The 21,781-nt window shown below is 36.7% G+C and overlaps 1 protein-coding gene across 4 annotated transcripts in view; it reads left to right on the forward strand.

Annotated features, from left to right (window-relative positions):
* The first annotated feature begins 9,584 nt into the window (after positions 1-9,584).
* Positions 9,585-21,781, forward strand: part of hivep1 (HIVEP zinc finger 1) — a 105,621-nt gene continuing 93,424 nt past the window's right edge. The window contains exons 1-2 of one of the 4 annotated variants that reach the window (XM_049475547.1): positions 9,585-9,665; positions 17,728-17,866. In XM_049475547.1, coding sequence (XP_049331504.1) covers positions 17,827-17,866 — 40 coding nt within the window. In that variant the 5' untranslated portion in view covers positions 9,585-9,665; positions 17,728-17,826. Of the gene's footprint in view, positions 9,730-9,941; positions 10,125-17,727; positions 17,867-21,781 lie in introns of those variants that run through there. The other 3 variants (XM_049475546.1, XM_022665326.2, XM_049475548.1) reach the window with 3 other exon arrangements.

Consider the following 21,781-nt stretch of genomic DNA (forward strand, 5'->3'; position numbering starts at 1 on the left):
TTCACTGGGTTTTGCCACAAGAGGGCGTAAAAGTTTTACTCCAAAAAAGCTATATTTGGGTAGTGTTCCTCCTGGTGAGAGATGGTTAACCGTTAGGTGTTTTTATAAGGTTCTCTGTTACCTGGGCAGGTGATTCTCTGATCTTCTCAAAGCTGAAACTTCCTTATTTTTATCTCAGTTAAACTTTAATAATATCAGAAGTTATTTTGCTGCTCCTGGCGTGAGTTTGTGAGTTTGTGAGTAAGAGCTGGATGACGACAGCAGGTACGAGATGCCGGTTTGTAAACGGCAGCGGTTGAAAGTGTGACTCATATATGTGTCTGAATAAGGAGAGGGTGAGTTGTGTGCAGGCGGGAGCCGTCACACTAAAAACCTCTGAATCCAACATCTCCCCCACACTGCTGCCTCGTCCCCAACACTGCCTCGCCTCAACACCGCCTCAACACCGCTACCACACACTGCAACATCAACACATAATTAACACAGGAGAAAAGAAAAAAGGAGAAAGAGAAGAGTAGAGATATGAGGAGAAGAGAAAATTACAATATTAGAGATAAGAGGAAAAGCATAGATCAGAGAAGAGGAGATAACAGGAAAAGTAAAGAGATAAGAAGATAGGAAAATTGGAGACGAGAGGAAAAGAGAAGATAAGAGACAAGAGAAGCAATAATAAGAAAGGAAAAGAGATAAGAGTAAGCAAAATAAGAAAAGATAAAAAAAGAGATAGGAAATGAGAAGACATAAGAGGAAATGAAAAGAGGTAAAAAGAGAAGTGAAGAAAAACAAAGAGAGGAAGAGAAAAGAAGATAAGAGATAAGAGGACATGATAAAAGATTAAAGTAAAAAAGAAGAGATTAGAAAAGAGATAGGAAATATAGAAAGAAGAGATAAGAGGAGGAGATCAGAGAAAAAGAGAAGAGATAAGAGGACAAGAGAACAGATAAGAGAAGAAGAGATAAGTGGAGATAAAAAGAGAGGATGAGAAAAGATAAGAGGAAATGAGAAAAGATAAAAGGAAAAGAGATAGGAAATAAGAAGACATAAGAGGAAATGAAAAGAGGCAAAAAGAGAAGTGAAGAAAAACAAAGAGAGGAAGAGAAAAGAATGGAAGAGATAAGAGGAAATGAGAAGAGATAACAGAAAATGAAAAAAGATAAAAGTAAAAAAAGAAGAGATTAGAAAAGAGATAGGAAAAGAGAAGACATAAGAGGAAATGAAAAGAGGTAAAAAGAGAAGTGAAGAAAAACAAAGAGAGGAAGAGAAAAGAAGATAAGAGATAAGAGGACATGATAAAAGATTAAAGTAAAAAAGAAGAGATTACAACCCCTGGCAAAAAGTATGGAATCACCAGTCTTGGATGAGCACTCCTTCAGACATTTCATTCTGTAAAACAAACTCTGATCAAAAACATGATACAATAATAAGGTCATTCCAAAGTGCAACTTGTTGGCTTTCAGGAACACTCAAAGAAATGAAGAAAAAACATTGTGGAAGTCAGTGAATGTTACTTTTATTGACCAACCACAGGGAAAAAAATATGGAATCACTCAATTCTGAGGAAAAAAGTATGGAATCATGAAAAACAGATAAACAAAAGATGATTCAAAATACATCACTAGTATTTAGTTGCACCACCTTTGGCTTTTATAACGGCTTTCAGTCTCTGAGGCATGGACTTGATGAGTGACAAACAGTATTCTGCATCAATTTGGTGCCAACTCTCTTTGATAGCAGTTGCCAGATCAGCTTTGCAGGTCGGAGCCTTCTTGTGGACCATTTTTTTCAATTTCCACCACAGGTTTTCAATTGGATTGAGATCTGGACTATTTGCAGGCCATGACATCGACTGAATGTGTCTTTCTCCAAGGAATGCCTTCACAGTTTTTGCCCTATGGCACGATGCATTGTCATCTTGGAAAATTATTTCATTATCTCCAAACATCTGTTCAATTGAAGGGATGAGAAAACTGTCCAAAATGTCAATGTAAACTTGTGCATTGATAGAAGACTTAACCACAGTCATCTCCCCAGTGCCTTTGCCTGACATGCAGCCCCATATCATCAAGGACTGTGGAAATTTGGTTGTTTTCTTCAGACAGGCCTCTTCATAAATCTCACTGGAACGGCACCAAACAAAAGTTCCAGCATCATCACCTTGTCCAATGCAGATTCTTGACTCATCACTGAAGATAACTTTCATCCAGTCATCCACAGTCCATGATTGCCTCTCCTTAGCCCACTGCAGTCTTGTTCTTTTATGTTTAGGTGTCAATGATGGTTTTCTTTTAGCTTTCCTGTATTGAAATCCCATTTCCTTTAGGCGATTTCTTACGGTTCGGTCACATACATTGGCTCCAGCTTCTTCCCATTTATGCTTCATCTGTTTAGTTGTACTCTTTCGGTTTTCAAGACAAATGGCCTTAAGTTGCTTGTCTTGACGCTTTGATGTCTTTCTCGGTCTACCAGTACGCTTGGCTTTAACAACCATTCCATGCTGTTTGTATTTGGTCCATATCTTGGATACAGCTGACTGTGAACAGCCCACATCTTTAGCAACCATGCGTGAAGAGTTACCTTCTTCAAGAAGTTTCACAATCCTCTCTTTTGTTTCAAGAGACATTTCTCTTGTTGGAGCCATGGTTCTTGCCACTCTAATTCATCCAGCAGCCCTCCAAGGTGTCATGACTGCAGGTGTTTTTAACTGCAGACTAACGAGCAGATCTAATCTGAGGCAGGTGTCCATTTAGGGAAAGGAAATTGACTGAGTGTGTCCTTATTTTCTACCTTCAATTTGAGTGATTCCATACTTTTTTCCTCGGAATTGAGTGATTCCATATTTTTTTCCCCGTGGTTGGTCAATAAAAGTAACATTCACTGACTTCCACAATGTTTTTTCTTCATTTCTTTGAGTGTTCCTGAAAGCCAACAAGTTGCACTTTGGAATGACCTTATTATTGTATCATGTTTTTGATCAGAGTTTGTTTTACAGAATGAAATGTCTGAAGGAGTGCTCATCCAAGACTGGTGATTCCATACTTTTTGCCAGGGGTTGTAGAAAAGAGATAGGAGATATAAAAAGAAGAGATAAGAGGAGGAGATCAGAGAAAAAGAGATGAGATAAGAAAAAAGAGAAGAGATAAAAGGACAAGAGAACAGATAAAAGAAGAATAGATAAGTGGAGATAAAGAAGAGATAGGAGAAGAAAAGATAAAAGGAAATTAGAAAAGATAAGAGGAAAAGAGATAAGAGAAGAGAAAATGCAAAGACATAAGAGGAAATTAAAATAGGTAAGAAGAGAAGTGAAGAAAAACAAAAAGAGAAAGAGAAGAGAAGATAAGAGATAATGAGAAGAGATAACAGAAAATGAAAAAAGATTAAAGTAAAAAAGAAGAGATAAGAAAAGAGATAGGAAAGAGAAGAGAAAATGAGAAGACATAAGAGGAAATGGAAAGAGGTAAAAAGAGAAGTGAAGAAAACAAAGAGAGAAAGAGAAAAGAAGATAAGAGATAAGAGGACATGATAAAGTAAAAAAGTAAAAAAAAAAGTAAAAAAGAAGAGATTAGAAAAGAGATAGGAAATATAGAAAGAGGAGATAAGAGGAGGAGATCAGAGAAAAAGAGAAGAGATAAGAGGACAAGAGAACAGATAAGAGAAGAAGAGATAAGTGGAGATAAAAAGAGAGGATGAGAAAAGATAAGAGGAAATGAGAAAAGATAAGAGGAAAAGAGATAGGAAAGGAGAAGAGAAGAGAAAATGCAAAGACATAAGAGGAAATTAAAAGAGGTAAGAAGAGAAGTGAAGAAAAACAAAGAGAGGAAGAGAAAAGAAGATAAGAGATAACAGAAAATGAGAAAAGATAAAAGTAAAAAAGAAGTGATTAGAAAAGAGAGGAAATATGAAGAGATAAGAGGAAGCGAGAAGAGATAAGAGAAGTGAAGAAAAAAGAGAGAAAAAGAAAAGATGGGAAGAGAAGAGAAGAGATGAGATAAGAGGAAATGAAAAGATAAGAGCAACATATAATAGCTGAGTGAGGAGAAGTGATTAGAGAAAAAGAGAAGAGATACAAAGAAAAAATGAAGAAGGGAGGAGATAAGAGGAAAAAGAATAGGAAACAAAAAGAGATAAGAAGAGATAAGAGCAAAAGAGAAGAGATAAGAAGAGAAGAGATGAAAAGATGAATTGAAGAGCAAACAAAAACAGATAAGAAGAGAAAAGATAAAAAGAGAAAAGGAAAGAAGAGAAGAGATAAGAGTAAACAAAAAGAAACAAGAGGAGAAAGTGAGAGGAAAAGAGAAGAGATAAGACAAAAGAGACGGGATAAAAGGAGAAGAGACAGAAGAAGAAATAAAAGGACAAGAGAAGAGAAGAGTAAACAAGAAGAGATAAGGAAAACAGTAGAGAACAAGGGAGAAACAAATAGAGGAAAAGAAAAGATGAAAAGAGAAAAGATAAGAGAAAAAGAGAAGAATAAGAAAAGAAATGTGAGAATAAACAATAGAAATATGAGAAGAGAACAGTAAAGATAAGATAAAAGGAAGTGAGAAGATAAGAGTAACAGTTTCTGAGTTTTGGATAAAGGGTTTCAGATGGTACTTGTGGGTAGTGTCCCTCTTGGTGAGAGATCATTATCTGCTTAAAACAGCTGTAAAACAGGCCATATTTAAACTCTCAGAACTGTTACATCACAGTCCTGACTCATTATGCTCATATTGACAAATTGACAAAGCTCATCTGGTTCTTGTTTTGAAGGAGAACAGCAGCGTTTTGAGGTTCTCGATTTATCTTTTACCCCGGGTTTGCCGTATCGTATCGTACCCAATAATATCGGCAACATTTTTTAATATGGTGAACGATATTATACCCTGAAATATTGTGGAATATCGCCCACCCCTAATTATCACATCAAGATACTACTTTATTACTGTTGATGATTTTGGCTTACAGCCAATGAAAACCTAAAATTAGAATATTATATTATAAGACCAATTGGTGCTTTTGGCAGTGTGGGCAGTGTGCCAAGTCCTGCTGGAAAATGAAATCCTCATCTCCATAAAAGTTGTCAGTAGCAGAGAGAACACCAGCAGATGACATGGCTCTACAAACCATTGTGAAGATGTGGATTTCATTTTCCAGCAGGACTTGGCACTCTGCCCACACCGCCAAAAGTACCAATTGGTCTTGTATATTTTGTATTGTAATTTTCTGAGACAATGATAGTTGAAGTTTGGGTTTATTGTCCATGTCTGCACTGATGCTGATAAAAAAAATTGCCTTTAAGTCGTGAAAAAGTCATGAAAAGAACCCTTTAAAAAACAAAATCCAAATTATTTTTTAATTATTTGGCAACATTTTTTAATATGGTGAACAATAGATATTATACCCTGAAATATGGTGCCATATCTCCCACCCCTAATTACCTAATTACAACATCAGGGTTCTACTTTTTTACTGTTTTTATCAAAAGAAAAATTCACACTGTTCTCATTATTTCCCATTATATATCTACTGAAGACAGATTATATCTGTACAGTATCATTTATTTTACGTTAATCCTGGATATATGGAGATATATGGAGATATTTGGAGTGCATTATTATTATTAGTATCATGATGATTCTGGATCAATGACTTCTGTTACTGTAAATCTATAAATCTGATAAAATTCTTGTATTTTTTAAATATCTCAATTAGGGATGTGCCATATCATATCATATATCATATGTATGCAATAATACAATTTAATTTTCTTTTTGTTGCAGTAGTGTATTCTTTTTATTTATTTTATTTATTGATTTTATTTTTGTATTTTGAGTATCGTTATTGCAAAAATACCATGAAATAGCGTGATATTATTTTATTATTGTATCGCCCACCCCTATCTTTTACACAAATTAAATCTGATTACTTAACTAAACCCATATAAAGCGATTTTTAACCAGCCCTGAGTGTTGTTTATGGTTCGTGCTCTGGAATGCAGAGACCCAGAGGAGATGAATCTCCTGCAGGTGATGACGTTTGTTTGGTGTCCCTGTCTCCTGCACGTATAGACCTCCCCTATGGACTCGCGGAGTGAGACAGACGGAACAGACAGTCACCTCCACCGGGCTCATTAAAACACTATTTATATTCTCAGGACCGGAATGCTCTGACCTTTTTCATTAGCTGCGTGTCACAGCCGAGCGCAGACGCCCGAGACATGCTGTTAGACGCATTCGGCTGCATTACTCGCCATCGCCCGGATCCTGAGGAGGACTGTGGCATGCTGTATCAATCAGATACTCCCTGAATCTATCCCTAGTTCTGCGTGAGAAAATACAACTCTGGGTAAAAATAAGAGAGCACTTAAAAATTTGGATTTTCTCTGATTTTACCAAATTAAAAACCTCTGGAATAAAATCAAGAGGAAGATGGATGATCACAAACCATCAAACCACCAAACTGAACTGCTTGATTTTTTTTTTTTGCACCAGGAGCAAAGCAGCATAAAGTTATCCAAAAGCAGTGTGTAAGACTGGTGGAGGAGAACATGATGCCAAGATGCATGAAAACATATGAATTTGTTTTCTTTGCATTATTTGAGGTCTGAAAGCTCTGCATCTTTTTTTTTTGTTATTTCAGCCATTTCTCATTTTCTGCAAATAAAAAATAAATGCTCTAAATGACAATATTTTATTTGGAATTTGGGAGAAATGTTGTCTGTAGTTTATAGAATAAAACAACAATGTTCATTTTACTCAAACATAAACCTATAAATAGCAAAATCAGAGAAACTGATTCAGAAACTGAAGTGCTCTCTTCATTTTTTCCAGAGCTGTATGATACTAGTGCATCTCAAAGAATTAGAATATCTACATTGAAAAGTTACTTTATTTCAGCAATTCAGTTGAAAATGTGAAACCTATATATTATATAGATGTATTTAACACAGAGTGATCTATTTTAAACGTTTATTTATTTTATTGTTCAAAAAATCTGAAAATTAGAATATTATATAATAAAGACCAGTTGGTACTTTTGGAGCAGTGTGGGCAGTGTGCCAAGTCCTGCTGGAAAATGAAATCTGCATCTCCATAAAAGTTGTTTTCAGCAGAGGGAAGCTGTAAGATATGAAGTGCTGTAAGATTTTGTGGGAAAACAAAACTGCACTGACTTTAGACTTGATAATAAAACACAGTGGACTAACTGTGTTATATCTATATAGACTTATATATAGATATAGGGGCTCGGCTTTAATGCAAGCTTCTGATTGGCTGCAGTGTAGAGCCCCTTTCTAGAGTAAGGGTCAAAGTGTCAGTGTTGGGAAATTGTTGGCCGCAAATGGCCCGCGGGCCGTAGTTTGGACACCCCTGTCGTAGAGGAAAGTGTGAATCATCAGTTTAGCTCAAATCTAGATTAAGCTGTGATATATTGGAATTGTAATATATAAAAAATATGAATTAAACTAAATTATTTTAAACAAAGTCAACATTTTTTCAACATCATTTATGTCAGTAGGATTTACTTAATTAAGAACCTTAAAATCCTAATAGGCAATATTGATTATTAGGTTATAATAGTGATAATAGTTATTTTAGTGTTATTTTATCCTTAATTTAATGTTATTTTATCGTTACTTTAGTGTTATTTTGTTGCTATTTTAATGATATTTAAATGCTATTTTATCGTTATTTAAATGTTATTTTAGTGTTATTTTATTGTTTTAGTGTTATTTTACAGTTATTTTAGTGTTATATATCTTTATTTTAGCGTTATATAATCTTTATTTTAAAGTTATTTTATCGTCATATTATCGTTATTTTATCGTTATTTCATGGTTATATTATTGTTATTTTACTCTTAGATTATCATTATTTTATTGTTATTTTATCATAATTTTATCATTATTTTATTGTTAGATTATCGTTATTTTATAGTCGGATCATCGTAATTTTTTTCTTTCGTTATTTCACTGTTATAATTAGTGTTATTTTATCGTAATTTTATCATTAGATTATCGCTATTTTATCGCTATTTTATCGTTATATTATCTTTATTTTATTGTTATATTATCATTATTTCATGGTTATATTATTGTTATTTTATTGTTAGATTATCGTTATTTTATAGTTATTTTAGTATTCTTTTATTATTTTTTTGTTGTTATTTTATCGTTGGATCATTGTAATTTTTTTTCGTTATTTTACGTTGTAATTAGCGTTATTTTATCGTTAGATTATCGTTATTTTATCGTTATATTCCGGGCAGTGTGCTCCAGCAGCCCCGCCGCTCTCCGGCCGCTCTCCCCGGGCTGGGCGCTCCTCTCCCCGGGCTGGGCTCCGCGCGGGCCGCCGCTGTTCGCCATTGTTCAGCGGGTCTGTGAGGGAAAGCCCAGCGCGAGCCGAGGGGCACAACGTGACCTGACAACGAGGAACCTCCGGGAAAACCGTCAGCCCTAAAGTATGCGGAGAGGGGTCCACCGAGGGGGAACCGCGCGCAGCGACACGCACAGACACACACACACAGCGGCGGTTAATCCACTGTACTGTAATCAGCGCTGTAGATTTATTTTATTATTATTAATTTATTTACTGACTGTAACACAGACTGTACAGAGCAGACACTGTAAACAAGAGCAGCTCTATAACTACACCTTTTTAGTGCAGTCTTTAATAGTGATGATTTGGCAAAATGCCATTTAAACTAAAGTTAGAGACAGTCAAGACAGTCTAGTTAGTTGAAATAATAAATTAAATATGTACATTTTATCTCTACGGTGTAATCAGCTTTATTAAAAATATGTTGCAACTTATCTTTCCAAAAAATCTAAATACCAACATTAAAAAAAAAATAAATACAAATAAATGTCCTGTTCTATGTCTGTTTTATAAATGTTCTATTAAATTTTTAGATTGTTTTTTATTGTTAGACTAACCTTATATTATTATTAGATTTGCATTACTTTATCATTATTTTATCACTAGATTAGTTTTTTCACCGCTATTTTATTGTTAGAATAGTGTTATTTTATCCTTAGATCACTGTTTTTTATTATTAGATTAGTGTTATTTCATTATTATTATTTTATTGATTTATTGTTTGATTATCAGTTTTTATCATATAATTACCGTTTTATATCATTAGATTACTGTTTTTTATTGTTATATTATAATTATTTTATTTTTATAAAAAAAATACATATTTTTGGATTAGCATTATTTTTGCATTATTTTATCGCAAGATCAGCATTATTTTATCGTTAGTTTACCATTTTTTTATTGTTAGATTAGCCTTATTAATTGTTACCATTTTTTATCACTATAGTTATTTTTGCAATATTTTATCGCAAGATTAGCATTATTAAATTATTATATTACCATCTTTGGTACATCTTTGTTTTATATATTATTATTATTATTATTATTATTATTAATTACAGTTCTGTTTTACTTCAGTTTTATAACATTTGCGTTGATTGAAGGATGTGTTTTATCTGTTTGGGGTTAATGTAATGCTGTCGGTGTTGTCGGCCGTCGCGGGCCCCCCCCGCGGTCGCTTCCCCCGGTCAGGGGGCGGAGACGGGACCCCCGCTGACGTCAGAGGGCCTGTCGGTTTCCTGCAATAGAAAGTGAGCGAGGGTAAAAAAAAAAAAACAGAGCTTCCCTGCGCTGGATGTGTTTATGATACAGGTACGTGTTCCCTCAGCGCGCGCGGGCACCTGTACGCACCTGGCGCCTGCGAGCACGCACACAGGTAAACAGGTAAACCGCGAGCTTGTTAGTACGCTAGAGTGACGTAACGCGCCGCCCGTGGTTCGTGGTGCTGGCGGCGGCGGCTCGTGTGTGTTTGTGCGCCCGCTCCGCCGTTGAAAACGCGCAGTGTTTGTTTTACGTTATTAACGCGCGCTTAACGTTTTCCCGGTACCGCGCTCCGGGGGGTTCGGCGGTGGCCAGGTGAGGGCTGGCGCGCGCTCCCGAACCCGGGCCGTGTTTTGTGGCTCACCGGAACGCCTCCGTTTCCTCTGTTTTGGAGTAGACGTCTGCAGCATGTTAATGTGCTCTGTGTGTGTGTGTGTGTAATGTTTATCAAGCCTGCAGCAGAGCTCGCGAGCTGTTGAAGAAGACACCCTGATGACGGTAGATAGATAGGTAAGCTAAGCTCGTGATTAACGCGGAACGCAGCGCGCGGACGGCGTTTATACGTGGTTTTGGTCGGTAGGGAGGAAGCGTGTTTTCGGCGTCCTGTTGCGGAGGACTCGCAGGGGTTTTCCCGGCTCCTCCCTCCACCACCTCCTCCTCCTCCTCCTCCTCCTCTACCGCCGCCGCTGCTCCACCCGGTCATGCCTTTCTGTCTGCATGTATGTTCACTCAGAACGTTTACACTGTTGCAGTAGCGCGAGACACTGTTACAGGGGGTTGCTACGTTGTTGCACTAGCTCGTTACACTGTTAGCAGGGCTTGATACAGTGCTCCAGTGGGTGGAAACATTGTTGCAGGGGGGAGTGTACACTGGGACACTGTTACTCTGGGTGGCTACAGTGTTCCATGGGCTTGATGCACTGTTACAGGGTTTGCTACATTGTTAAATTAGATCAATAAACTGTTACAGGGGTTGCTACATTGTTAAATTAGATCAATAAACTGTTACAGGGTTTGCTACATTGTTAAATTAGATCAATAAACTGTTACAGGGGGTTGCTACATTGTTAAATTAGATCAATAAACTGTTACAGGGGGTTGCTACATTGTTAAATTAGATCAATAAACTGTTACAGGGGGTTGCTACATTGTTAAATTAGATCAATAAACTGTTACAGGGGGTTGTTACATTGTTAAATTAGATCAATAAACTGTTACAGGGGGTTGCTACATTGTTAAATTAGATCAATAAACTGTTACAGGGGGTTGCTACATTGTTAAATTAGATCAATAAACTGTTACAGGGGTTGCTACATTGTTAAATTAGATAAATAAACTGTTACAGGGTTTGCTACATTATTAAATTAGATCAATAAACTGTTACAGGGTTTGCTACATTATTAAATTAGATAAATAAACTGTTACAGGGTTTGCTACATTGTTACACTAGCTCGTTACACTGTTAGCAGGGCTTGATACAGTGCTCCAGTGGGTGGAAACATTGTTGCAGGGGGGAGTGTACACTGGTGCATTGTTACTCTGGGTTGCTACAGTGTTTCATGAGCTTGATACATTGTTACAGGCAGTTGCTACACTGTTGCACTAGCTCAGGACACTGTTAGCAGGGCTTGATACAGTGCTTCAGTGCGTGGAAACATTGTTGCAGGGGCAGTGTACACTGTTACTCTGGGTTGCTACAGTGAGCTTGATACACTGTTACAGGAGTTGCTACATTGTTAAATTAAAGCAACCAATAAACCGATAGCAGGGCCTGATAAAGTGCTCCAGGGGGTTGAAACAATGTTGCAGTAGCTTGATATGTTGTTGCAGACGCATGGTACATTGTTAGAAGGGGTTGCTACATTGTTTCACTTGCTCAGTACACTTTTAGCATGGCTTAATATAGTGCTCCAGTGGAAACACTGTTGCAGGAGCATGGCACGTTGTTGCTCTGAGTTGCTACTGTGTTTCATGGGCTTGATACACTGTTACAGGGGTTGCTATATTGTTACATTAGCTCGCTACACTGTCAGCAGGGTTTGATACAGTGCTACAGGGGGTTGGAACACTGTTGCAGTAGCTTGAAATGTTGTTGCAGGGTCATGCTACACTGTTACAGGGGTGGAAACATTGTTGCAGGGGCTGATGCACTGTTACAGGGGTTGCTACATTGTTACACTAGCTCGATGCTCTATTACTCTGGGTTGAAACACTGTTGCTGAAACTCTATATTAGTGCAGGGGCATGGCACACTTTTACAGAGGTTGCTACATTGTTACACTAGCTTGATAAACTGTTACAGGGTTTGCTACATTGTTGCAGATGCTTTGTACACTGTTACTCTGGGTTGCTACGGTATTCTATGAGCTTTATACATTGTTAAAGGCATTTGCTACAGTGTTATGGGGGTTTATACATTGTTGCAGATGCATGATACACTCTTACAGGTGGTTGATACACTTACCATGGCTCGATGCACAGAAGCTCAATACACTGTAACTTTTGGTTGAAAAACTGTTACAGGGGTTTGCTACATTGTTGCAGATGGCAGATACACTGTCCCCATGGCTTAAAACATTGTTATATGGGTTGCTAAATTGTTACACTAGCTTGATACACTGTTACCAGGGCATTTCTACACTGTTACAGTGGCTTGCTAGCTACATGCCTGGTTCATAGGGCTTGAAACACTGTTACTCTAGGTTGATAAAGTTTAATGCATTGTCTCATGCAGTTGCTACATTGTTACACTAGTCGATATACTGTTACCAGGGCTTGATACACAGTTATTCTGGGTTGAAACACTGTTACAGGGTTTGCTACGTTGTTACACTAGCTTGATACACTGTTTCCAGAACTTGAAACACTGTTACAGATAGTGCTAAATTGTACCAAGCCCTGGTAACAGTATATCGAGCTAGTGTAAAACTGTTACAGGGGGTTGCTACTTTGTTTCACTAAGTTGATACACTGTTATCAGGGCTTGATACAGTGTTCCTGGGTTTGCTCTATTTTTTTGCAGACAATTGATACACTGTTACTCTGGTTTGCTACATACACTGATGCTCACATACACTGGATTACACTGTTACAGTAGTTTGCTACATTTGTCCAGGGGGTTGATAAACTGTTACAGGTAATTAATAAACCACAGGGGTAACTCGTTACATTGTATTTTCCCCAGTTTCCCCACAGTGAAGATTTATAACAGATTTTCTTATCTTATTTGTTATAGGAGTTTGATAACGCTGCGTTGTTTGTGGGGGTTGATGCACACATTTATTTATAATTTTATGTACTAGAGTGTGTCTAACCTTTTGAGGTTGCGTGCACATGTGGTGCCTCCTAGCAGCAGCAGTATCAGCAGCAGCGCAGCGTGCATGCATGCTAGTGTGCATGCTAGCTGTGTGATCTAGCCAGCTAATCGTACAGCTGACATGCACAAGCTGTAGCCTATGCAAAACGTGCATGCATGCACAGGAGCATGCACAGGAGCATGCTCGTGCATCCCTGTATTTACGTGTGTGAGGGGTGCAGGAGGGTGACGTCATTGCTGTAGCATTGCACATGCCCCGTGCACTCATAGTAACTACAGTATTATGTAATATGTGTAGAGGAGGCTGCGTGGTGCAGGATGGCGTTTTTTGGGCGAGGCGGTGGGCGAGCAGCAGCAGTGAGCCCCCCTCTCGCGCTCCCTCTCATTCTTTTGCTTTTCTTTCTCTCGAGCTCTCCTTTTCTCTGCTTGTAGATAAGGCAATAGATGTGCACCAAACATGCAGCTCCAAAAACAAAGCCAAACATTTTATTGTATATACACATAGCTCCACTGATTGTATATATTTTACACTGTAGTTATATATAATAATTACAGACTGTAGTTCTGTATGTGTTTCACTGTATATTTTATTATTACCCTCCTCCTTTTACCTTATTAATATTATTATTATTATTATTTGGGTTGTGGGTGGTTATTCTCAGCACTGCAGTGATTAGCACTGATTAGCATGGTGGTGGTGTTTAGGGCTGGGTATCGCAAAAAAAAAAAACAAATTTGATACTGATACGGTACCTTGAAACACTGTTGTAAGGTTTGCTCCATTGTTACACTAGCTCAATACGCTGTTACTCTGGGTTGCTACATTGTTACACTAGATTGATACACTGTTACTCTGGGTTGCTACATTGTTACATTATCTTGATACACTGTTACACTGGGTTGCTACATTGTTGCTCCTGCTTGATACACTGTTACTCTGGGTTGCTACATTGTTACATTATCTTGATACACTGTTACACTGGGTTGATACACTGTTACACTAGCTCAATACACTGTTACTCTGGGTTGCTACATTGTTACACTAGCTCGATACACTGTTACTCTGGGTTGCTACATTGTTACATTATCTTGATACACTGTTACACTGGGTTGATACACTGTTACACTAGCTCAATACGCTGTTACTCTGGGTTGCTACATTGTTACACTAGCTTGATACACTGTTACTCTGGGTTGCTACATTGTTACACTAGCTCGATACACTGTTACTCTGGGTTGCTACATTGTTGCTCCTGCTTGATACACTGTTACTCTGGGTTGCTACATTGTTACACTAGCTTGATACACTGTTACTCTGGGTTGCTACATTGTTACACTAGATTGATACACTGTTACTCTGGGTTGCTACGTTGTTACATTAGCTCGATACACTGTTACTCTGGGTTGCTACATTGTTACACTAGCTCGATACACTGTTACTCTGGGTTGCTACATTGTTACATTATCTTGATACACTGTTACACTGGGTTGATACTGTTACACTAGCTCAATACGCTGTTACTCTGGGTTGCTACATTGTTACACTAGCTCGATACACTGTTACTCTGGGTTGCTACATTGTTGCTCCTGCTTGATACACTGTTACTCTGGGTTGCTACATTGTTACATTATCTTGATACACTGTTACACTGGGTTGATACACTGTTACACTAGCTTGATACACTGTTACACTGGGTTGATACACTGTTACACTAGCTTGATACACTGTTACTCTGGGTTGCTACATTGTTACACTAGCTTGATACACTGTTACTCTGGGTTGCTACATTGTTACACTAGCTTGATACACTGTTACTCTGGGTTGCTACATTGTTACACTAGCTTGATACACTGTTACTCTGGGTTGCTACATTGTTACACTAGATTGATACACTGTTACTCTGGGTTGCTACATTGTTACACTAGATTGATACACTGTTACTCTGGGTTGCTACATTGTTACACTAGCTTGATACACTGTTACTCTGGGTTGCTACATTGTTACACTAGATTGATACACTGTTACTCTGGGTTGCTACATTGTTACACTAGATTGATACACTGTTACTCTGGGTTGCTACATTGTTACACTAGCTTGATACACTGTTACTCTGGGTTGCTACATTGTTACACTAGATTGATACACTGTTACTCTGGGTTGCTACATTGTTACATTATCTTGATACACTGTTACACTGGGTTGATACACTGTTACACTAGCTTGATACACTGTTACTCTGGGTTGAAACATTGTTACAGGGTGTTGCTTCATTGTTGCAGACAGTATATACACTGTTCCAATGGCTTAAAACACTGTTATAATGTTTGCTACATTGTTACACTGGCTTGATACACTGTTACAAAAGCTTGGTTCAGTGTTCCAGGGCATTGAAACACTGTTACAGTGGTTAGTTAGTTACATACAATGTTACTCTAGGTTGATACACAGGTCCTTAAAAAGTCTTAAATTAAATTTTGGATAATTAAGGTTTTAAGGTATTGTAGGTATTTTTTATCGTAGGTTTTTTAATTCCGGTGGGAAAGCACATATTTACATGAGCGTCAAGTTACTGGGGAGAGTAATAAGGTAGGCGTAGACCTAGCTAACATTAGCGGTAAGCTAGCTTATGTTACTGGGAAGAGAACTAAGTTTAGTGGAGAGCTAGCTAACTATGGCTGCAAGCTAGCTAATGAGCTAATGTTACTGGGGGAGTACTAAGGAGAGTACTAACATTAGCAGTGAGCTAGCTAACATACAATATTAGCGACAAGTTAGCTACATTAACGGGTCAAGAACTAGGATAAGAGCTAGCTAACATTAGCTGCAAGCTAGCTAATGTTACTAGGGGGAGAACTAAGGTTAGCGGAGTTAACATTAGCAGCGAGCTAGCTAACATACAAATGTTAGCGACAAGTTAGCTACATTAATGGGGAGAGAACAAGGGTTAGTGGAGAGCTAGCTAACATTAGCTGCAAGCTAGCTAATGAGCTAATGTTACTGGGGGGGTACTAAGGAGAGTACTAACATTAGCAGCGAGCTAGCTAACATACAAATGTTAGCAACAAGTTAGCTACATTAATGGGGCGAGAACTAGGGTTAGAGTTAGCTAACATTAGCTGCAAGCTAGCTAATGTTACTAAGGAGAGAACTAAGTTTAGCGGAGTTAACATTAGCAGCGAGCTATCTAACATACGAATGTTAGCGAAAAGTTAGCTACATTAACGGGGTGAGAACAAGGGTTAGGAGAGAGCTAGCTAACATTAGCTGCAAGCTAGTTAATGTTACTAGGGAGAGTACTAAGGTTAGCAGAGTTAACATTAGCAGTGAGCTATCTAACATACGAATGTTAGAGACAAGTTAGCTACATTAATGGGCGAGAACTAGGGTTAGAGCTAGCTAACATTAGCTGCAAGCTAGCTAATGTTACTAGGGAGAGTATTAAGGAGCGTACTAACATTAGCAGCGAGCTAGCTAACATACAAATGTTAGCGACAAGTTAGCTACATTAACGGGCGAGAACTAGGGTTAGAGCTAGCTAACATTAGCTGCAAGCTAGCTAATGTTACTAGGGAGAGTATTAAGGAGCGTACTAACATTAGCAGCGAACTAGCTAACATACAAATGTTAGCGACAAGTTAGCTACATTAACAGGCAAGAACTAGGGTTAGGACTAGCTAACATTAGTTGCAAGCTAGCTAACATGCTAACATGTTCTACGTCAAAATGGAACAAAATTTAAGAAAAAAAAAATGATAACAAATGGGAAATGTTACCCTTTGATTTCCAATACAGTACATTATTTTCTACTCGCTAAATTAGGACTACATTTTTGGGCCTTAAATTATTTTTATTGTGGCCTTAAAAAGTTATTAAAAGCATTAAATTTGACTTTTAAAATGGAGCAAAAACCCTGATACAGTGTTCCACAAGTTTGATACGTTGTTACAGGCTGGTGTTACATTGTTACACTAGCATGATATACCGTTACCAGGGTTTGGTCGTTTTAAATTTTTCGATACAGATACGCAAACGATACATTTTTTCGTAATTTGCAACCAAAAAATAAAAAAGCAATAATTATTCTCTTTTCTTTGTATTATTTGAGGTCTGAAAGCTCTGCATCTTTTTTGTTATTTCAGTCATTTCTCATTTTCTGTAAATAAATGCTCTAAATGAGAATATTTTTATTTGTAATTTGGGAGAAATGTTGTCTGTAGTTTATAGAATAAAACAACAATGTTCATTTTACTCAAACATAAACCTATACATACGTAGCAAATTAGGCTACTAGAAAGTTTTTTTATATTCTTAAACCATGTTTAATTATATTTCATTAGAAGAAAGTCATTCAGGCATTCTGAACAAAATAATTTTTTTGATATTGAGGTTATAGTCTATGTACAAAAAAACAGTTATAAGGCTCATATAATGCACATGGTCAAGTGCGTAATACGGACAAGTACAGTGTGCACTGCGCTACTTTTATTTTAAACACAGTTTGATTTGTTACTTTGCTATATTGTGATTATCATGCCACAGCTTTATATACAATAAAAATATTATTATTATTTTTTTTTTATTTTTAAAAATATTATTAAAATATTATTCAATTCTCTTTAAGACAGGTGTAAACGTAGTTTAGGTGTATTATAGTGACCCAGATGAATCTTTTACTTTTACTTTTAAGTACACATTATTTTTAAGAGTAGTGCTTAAATTTCTTGGAATTCTTTCCCTCTGTCTGTTTGTTATTAAGACTGTTCTATCTCTTTTTTTTCTTTTTTCTCGTGTACCAGGAATCGCTCTTTCCGTTCCCGGAACCTCGGCGTTCCGGCCAGCGTCCGTCTCTACGATGCTTCACTGAGTGAGGAGAGCCGGAGGAGAGAAAACAGAAAATGCCGCGGACCAAACAGAACCATCCCAAAAACCTGAAAGGTAAGCAGCTTTTCCCTCCCTCGTTCCTCTCTCTCTCTCTTTATTCTGCCTTTGCTTGCCCGTCTCTCTGACCCGCGGGGTCAGCGGGTCATGATACCAGGCGTCTCGCTCTGGATCGGACCGGGGGCGGAGCTTCTGTCTTTTGCTTAAAACAGAAATTAAACTGCTGAAGTGGAAAGAATTGCTTTGGTTACGTTTTGGGTTATACAAATATATATATGGAGGAAAACATTTATATATGTATATATAAATTGAGTTGAGGACATATGTTTGAAAAATGGCCTAAAAATATATGTTTATATTTATATATAAAAAGTGCATTTGACATTAATATGCATATGCCAAAGTTGAAATTGAATGTAGCCAATGAATATATGTGGATATTTATATATATATTTTTAAATATATATATTATATTGTTTTAGCACGGCCCTATCAAATCTGTATCTGTAATCTATATTTTAGTATTTTCTTCTTTTTTTTCATTTTTGGGTGCTTAGGTTTAGGTAATAGTGCTGACAGGTGATTAATTGATCCTTTTTTTATATTTTTTTTTTTTAACTATTTTTTTGTGGCTGAATAAGTGCATTAATGTGATCGTTATACACTCGTATAACTTTTTCTTAAGAATGAAAAAAAAACATTACTGTTCAAATCTGTTGCGTTGTGTTATTGTTAGAGGTGACCAAAAAAACAATGGTCACTCTGGATGAACTGTAAAGATTCAACCATTACTGCAGCAGTTCGTCTATGGCATCACTGAATGAACTTATTGTAGCACCTTGTATATTTATATATGTATATATAGAGTGTAGCGTTGGGAACTTTCTACGAGTGGAAAGAATTGCTTTGGTTACGTTTTGGGTTATACAAATATATAAATATTTATACATATATGGAAGAAAAAATGTATATATGTATATATGAATTGAGTTAAGGAAATATAATAATATAATAATAATATTTTATTTATATAGCGCCTTTCCTGAAAACTCAAAGCGCTTAACAACAATATATTCGAAATTTTTGAAAAATGGCCTAAAAATATATTTTTAAATATATATGTGTGTGTGTTTATTTATATATATATATATATATATATATATATATATATATATATATATATATATATATATAATTTATTTTTAAATATGTTTAAAATATATTTATATATATATATATATATATATATATATATATATATATATATATATATATATATATATATATATGTATATATATATACTTAAAGAGGTGACCAAAAAAAACAATGGTCACTCTGGATGAACTCTAAAGATTCAACCATTACTGCAGCAGTTTGTCTATGGCATCACTGAAAGAACTCTTTGTAGCACCTTGTATATTTATATATGTGTATATATATATATATATATATATATATATATATATATATATATATATATATATATGTGTGTAACGTTGGGAACTATTTTACAACACTGAACTTTTTTTATTTCACTTTTATATCCCAGTAGAAACTGTGTGTTTTAATGTGTGGTACTTTAGGTTTGTATAAAACAGCGTTTAGCTCATTACGCCGCAGTGCTGGACGTGTTGGGGATATTAAATTACTCTGTATTTACATTATTTCTGGATTGTTTTGTTCTGCTCTGAAGTTTTTTTATAACAGGAACAGTTTGGAAACGGAGGCTCAGAGTTTGGGGGTGTTTGTTTATAATACGGTCCGTTCGTATATTCGTGTTGCTCGGCGCTCTCGCGAACAAACAACGTAAATAATTTAGTTTCATAACCGAACAGTGAGCGCATTCTTCACGCCGGAGTCATTACAGAGCAATAAAAGCAGCCGAACGGAGAACAGACCCAAATAGATCTTTAATGAAGAGGGAAATCAGTAATAAAGCCCAAAATTGTCCCAGAATTCTGTGATTTTCCAGTTTATAAAGCAGCGAGGATTCAGTGAGAGTAAAAATACACTTTTTAAGCGTTAACCTGATGAAAAACCTATAAATGTAAACTGCATTTTTATCTATAGAAGTATTGGGTCACAATGTCTTATCTATTGTTTCTTCTGAAAGGTGGAAGGGCCTTTTAAGGTGGAAGGGACATAAGTTTTAAGGTGGAAGAGAATGTGTTTAAAGGTGGATAAAAATATGTTAAGGTGGAAGAGATGCAAGTTTTAAGGTGGAAGAGAAATATGTTTTAAGGTGGAAGAGATGTTGTAGTGTGCAAGGGGAATAAGTTTTAAGGTGGAAGAGAAATAAGATTAAAGATAGAAAGTGAAATATGTTTTAAGGTGGAAGGGGCGTAAGTTTTAAGGTGGAAGGGACAAAAGTTTAAAGACAAAAGGGAACTATGTTTTAAGGTGGAAGAGAAAAATGTTTTATGGTGGATGAGAATGTGTTTTAAGGTGGATAAAAATATGTTAAGGTGGAAGAGATGCAAGTTTTAAGGTGGAAGAGAAATAAGTTTAAAGATAGAAAGTGAAATAGGTTTTAAGGTGGAAGGGGTGGAAGTTTTAAGGTGGAAGAGAAAAATGTTTTATAGTGGATGAGAATGTGTTTAAAGGTGGATAAAAATATGTTAAGGTGGAAGAGACGCAAGTTTTAAGTTTTAAGGTGAAATTAAGGGTATTAAGGGTTTATCCTGCTTTTGTTGGAGTTACTGTCTCTACTGTCCAGAGAAGAAATAAAGTCAGAATATAGGATGATGAAGCTCTTCCCGTCCGAAAGAACTGTATGGAACTTAGTGAAATTAAAAAGCGTTTTTTATAGAGCTTTTTAGATCGAAAAATGAGAACAGCACTTTATCTGAGGAGCTCCTGCTGCTGTTCCTCACTGTATGAGTGTTTTTATCCAAGTAAAATAGAAAAACAACAGCAAACAGCAATTATTAACATATTAACATAGAATGTGTGTGTGTGTGTCTGTGTGTGTGTGTGTGTGTGTGTGTGAGGTTGTTGACGGAGTGTGTGAGTGAGACTGGTTGGAATTCCATTGTACCTCAGAAACATTAACACAACACTGTCCTGGAGTTCCAGAGTTCCCTGTGTGTTTGTGTGTGTGTGTGTATGTGTGTGTGTGTACACACTGATGTCATGGATACAGAGGGGACGTCCCTCACTCCCTCGGCCAGTCAGAGCACACGCCCTTCCCGCATTATGCCATAGCTCCGCCCCCTCCAGCTTCAAAGCATAAAGTGTTTATTTTCCTGCCAACCCTCAGCGTTTCTACCCTGCAGTGTTAGAGTGTGTGTGTGTGTGTGTGTGTGTGTGTGTGTGTGAGAGCAGGAATGCTGGTGTGACACAGTTTTGCGGGTAAACCGACAGGAAGTGAGGACTCCCCGCCCCTCAGTGTTTACTGTGGTTAAACAGCTGGTCGCTAAGCTAACACAGCAACACTGTACCATCAGCCCACATCTGTAATTAAACCAACCTTTACTTTACACAAACTTTACAACATTTACAACATTTACATATTTTATACAACGTTTACAAACACCTACTCATTCAGCGTTTTTTTCTTTATTTCTATATTTGATTGAATTTCTACAGTGTAGATTAATATTAAAGACATGAAAACAGCATATGAAATTCTAATCCAAAAAACATTTTCCACTAAAGATGGTCATGCATCATCGAGTATAATATAAAGTGGATTGCTTTTTGGCAATTTAACACTAAAACATCTCAAAACAAAAAAAATTATTAGTAAAAATGCTATAAAAGACTAGTGCCAACATTGGACCCAATAGATATATTGGACTGAAATTTGCTAAAACTCAAAATTACTGTGTCCCGTGACATTTGCCACGTTTTCAGTGTTTTTTTTTTTGTTTTTCCATTTTTGCCCAAATATTTTTGAATATACACTTATGTATTCATGTATCCCTGCCTTAAAAGTGACTGTCCAATCACAGTGTTGTAGGCTATAAGAG

This window comes from Astyanax mexicanus, chromosome 3, assembly GCF_023375975.1.
Source record: "Astyanax mexicanus isolate ESR-SI-001 chromosome 3, AstMex3_surface, whole genome shotgun sequence".
Taxonomy (NCBI): domain Eukaryota; kingdom Metazoa; phylum Chordata; class Actinopteri; order Characiformes; family Acestrorhamphidae; genus Astyanax; species Astyanax mexicanus.